Consider the following 3,593-nt stretch of genomic DNA (forward strand, 5'->3'; position numbering starts at 1 on the left):
ACTTGCAGGAGAAAGGAGACTCATTTTCTTGGAAGTCTGGTTGCCCATGAGCAAACGGATGTCCGCACACAACAGCTCATGTAGGTCACACTAATTGAACTCATAGTTTGTGCATAAGTGTTTTCTCTGCACAAAGTGTGTGCTGCTCACATGTGCCTGGAAATCATGGAGTTTGGAAGATGACATCAAATCCCATCCCATGTAACTGGAGTCCATTGATTGTGAAAGGTGTTGAGGACTGAACCTGGGTAGACTGCATGAACAACAAGTGCTCTAAACCTCTGAGCTGTCTCTCCATCCCAGGGCTATGTTCTTTTTAAGGGCATGGAGTTAAGAAAAGCATGGAAGATGTGTTGGGAAACGGCTCCAGGAAAGTCGGGAGGGAATGGATGAGAGTGATGATCAAAGAATGTTACATACATACATGGAAATCTCAAGGGACTGTTTAAACATACATATTTATATATCATTTTGTACACATATTTACACACACACACACACACACACACACACACACACACACAAACATATAACATATGAGATTTTTTTTAAAGCATTTGAGTGCCAGGGAGATGTCACAATAGAAAATACTTTCTATTTATACTAATAATGGCTTGTTTCAATCCCCATGACACAGATGGGAAAAAACACCTAGTTTTCCTCTGACCTCCACATACATACTATGGCACCAAGTACCCACATATAAAAAGTGAATAAAGTCTCCTGAGTGGAGATTAGAAACTGAAGGGGAAGTGGGAGGGACTGGAGAGATGGCTCAGCTGTTCAAGCATGTGTTGCTCTGGCAGAAGACTAGAGTTTGGCTCCCAACTTCCATGCAGGGCACTCACAACTGCCTGCAAGGCCAGCTCCAGTTCCAAGAAAGCTCTACTTCTGGGGCTCCAGGGCATTGACACTCACATGCACACTCTTACCACCACTCCTCCTGCCCTCCCCCAGATAAAATTAAAAATTATAAGAAACTAAAGGGTTAAAAAGAGAAAAATAAAAAACTAAAATAAGAAACTTCATATGATGGTGCACTCATCGAAGCTGATGAGGCAAGATTATGCTAACAAAGTTGGATTGTATCAGAATGAGAAATTCAAAGTGTAAAGCAGCTGTTGCCTCCTGGACCTTGGAAAGCTGAGACAAGGATTGCTGGAGTTTGAGACCAGTCTGGGCTACATAGCATGTTCCAGGTCAGCAGAGGCCAAAAGGAGAGGCTTGCCTCAAAAATACACACCCCACAAAATAAATAAAATAAAACACAAAACTCAAACCAGGTCCAGTGAGGTGGTTCATCTGGTAAAGGCACTTGACTTTAACCCAAGAACCAGATAATTGAATAAGAGAACCCCAATTGTTCTGAGTTTCACAAGTACTGTAGCAATAGTCCAAAAACATGTGACTGAAAAATAAAATTTGGGGCATTGTAAGTGGCTTAGTAGTTAAGAGAAGTTGCTGTTCTTCTAGGAGACCCCAGTCCAGTCCTAGTATCCTCAGACTGCTCACAGTATAACTTTAACTCCAGAACAAGCTACACCCATTTGCTGGCCTCTTTTAGAACCTGCATTCATGTCCCACAAACATATTTATATATAATTAGGTAGAGTCTCACTCTGTAGCAATGACTGACCAATAATTCAGAGAGCCATATGTAGGCATGTACCACCACTCCCAGCATATGAGAAAAAAAAACCTGAAAATTTTTAAGGGACTAGAGAAATGACTCAGAGGTTAAGAGCATTTTCTGCCTCTGCAGAGCACATGGGCATTGTTCCCAGTACCCACATGGTATACATGTAACTCCAGTTCCATGGGATCTGATCCCTTCTTCCAGCCTCCATAAGAACCAGGCATATTCAGGAAACACACACGTGGGTAAGACACACACACACATGCAGTAAGACACACATAGTATAAAAAAAGTCCTCACAAAAATTGTTAAAATTTTAATTTTTGGAGGACCCCCAAAATATAACCCTATGGAACTGTGGCTCAAACATCAATTTCTTTTCCTCATGTGTCTAACTCTTAAATGTGCCTATGGGTCCCTCATACCCTGAGCATTCTGGATTACATCTGTAATACACCAGAGATGACCACAATCTCTAGATGACAACCTTGGGTGCATGTATCTGCCATAATTAGCCACACATTTGAGATGTGACAATCTCAGAAAGCATGAGAGAGAATATGAGAGTAATTCCAGCTCATTTTATGGGGATGTTCACACAACCTTTAATATTTAAAACTGTAAAGCATGTTAATCATCAAGATAGGAAGACACACATTTCATAATTCTGAACATGACTTTATAATCTCCATGCTGGGTTAACACCCTTATATATGCAACCTGCCAGAATCTACTCCCATGACACCTGTCAACATGCCCAAGTCAAACTTTCTACCTCCTCTTGAATCCAGCATCAACTAACTTTTCCCTCCCACATTGGAGCATAAGCCTAAACCCATGTGTTGTGTATCCTCTGACCAGACATGTGTGCCTTGTTCTTCACCTCCCAGAGTCCACAGGATGCTTGATATTTATACACAACTAGTAAAAACTCTGACACTCACACAATGTTGTTTTGTTGTAGATATACCGATTGTCACAATCATCGCAGCGTTCAGTACCAAAGAAGACCTTCCCTGGCTCCCTAATGGCTTTCAGACTATCCATAAGCTCCTCACAATATTCTCTCATGAGTTCCACCAGGAGAGTACCATTGTAGTCATAGCTCTCCTGAGGAACAGGGTACAGCTCCATCCTTAGCTTTCTCAAGCTGGCAGTATGGTCTAGTAGGTGCCTCAGGGCATGCATGGAGATTTGATTCCCATAGAAGCTGAACTTGGTGAGCTGAAGACAACTGCTCAGGGCAGGTAGGATGTCATAGAGATATTGATCCTCAATTTGACAGTCCTCTAAGTCCAGGGTCACCAGGGTGGGTCCAGCTTTTACTAATAGAACTCGGAGGGGTTCGGAACTTAGATCAGTCAATATGACATTTTGCAAATTCAGTTGTTGCAATTGACTGACACATGGGAACTCAGAAAGACTTTCCCATTCTGATACTGAGAGTGTATAGTGAGTCACATCCAGGTCATCCAAGGGGGTCTTCACGAACCTAATTAGGAAAACAGACAATTCTTAGAACTGATGGCTAATACAGAAGATGACCAGTAATGACACAGAAGAGGACAGTGTGGGTCAAAATATTTCTAATTGTATGGCAGATCAGTACCCATGATGCTGCATGATTGTCTACACACTAAAATCTGTACTGAGGCCTGGGACCACCCTTAACTGCACATCTTTCCCTCGCTGTCAAGCAAGACCCAAATGCTGGCTAGACTAGCAGGGCACACACAGGAAGGACCAAGGAGGACCAACCCAGGCAAGATCTGGGCACAACCCAATGTCACCACCCCCTCCAGCATGTCTTCTCTGTTCCCTTGTCTGTGCTCACCTTTGCACCCCTCCTTCAACTGACTTCAGTGCCACACAATTCCCAACTACCCATCACCTACACAGGCTTAAAACCATCAGAACTGGGTATGGTAACTGGGCAGAGTGGTGTACATCTTTAATC

At 42.8% G+C, this 3,593-nt stretch overlaps 1 protein-coding gene across 1 annotated transcript; it reads right to left on the reverse strand.

Moving 5' to 3' along the window:
* Positions 1 to 2,557: 2,557 nt before the first annotated feature.
* Positions 2,558 to 3,128, reverse strand: LOC118576087 (putative PRAME family member 26; the record flags this gene model as incomplete). Its single annotated transcript, XM_036176479.1, has 1 exon — positions 2,558 to 3,128. A coding segment is annotated over one exon (571 nt), but the record flags the coding sequence as incomplete, so codon positions are not given.
* Between the last annotated feature and the right edge of the window lie 465 nt (positions 3,129 to 3,593).

This window comes from Onychomys torridus, unplaced genomic scaffold (genome assembly GCF_903995425.1).
Source record: "Onychomys torridus unplaced genomic scaffold, mOncTor1.1, whole genome shotgun sequence".
NCBI lineage: Eukaryota > Metazoa > Chordata > Mammalia > Rodentia > Cricetidae > Onychomys > Onychomys torridus.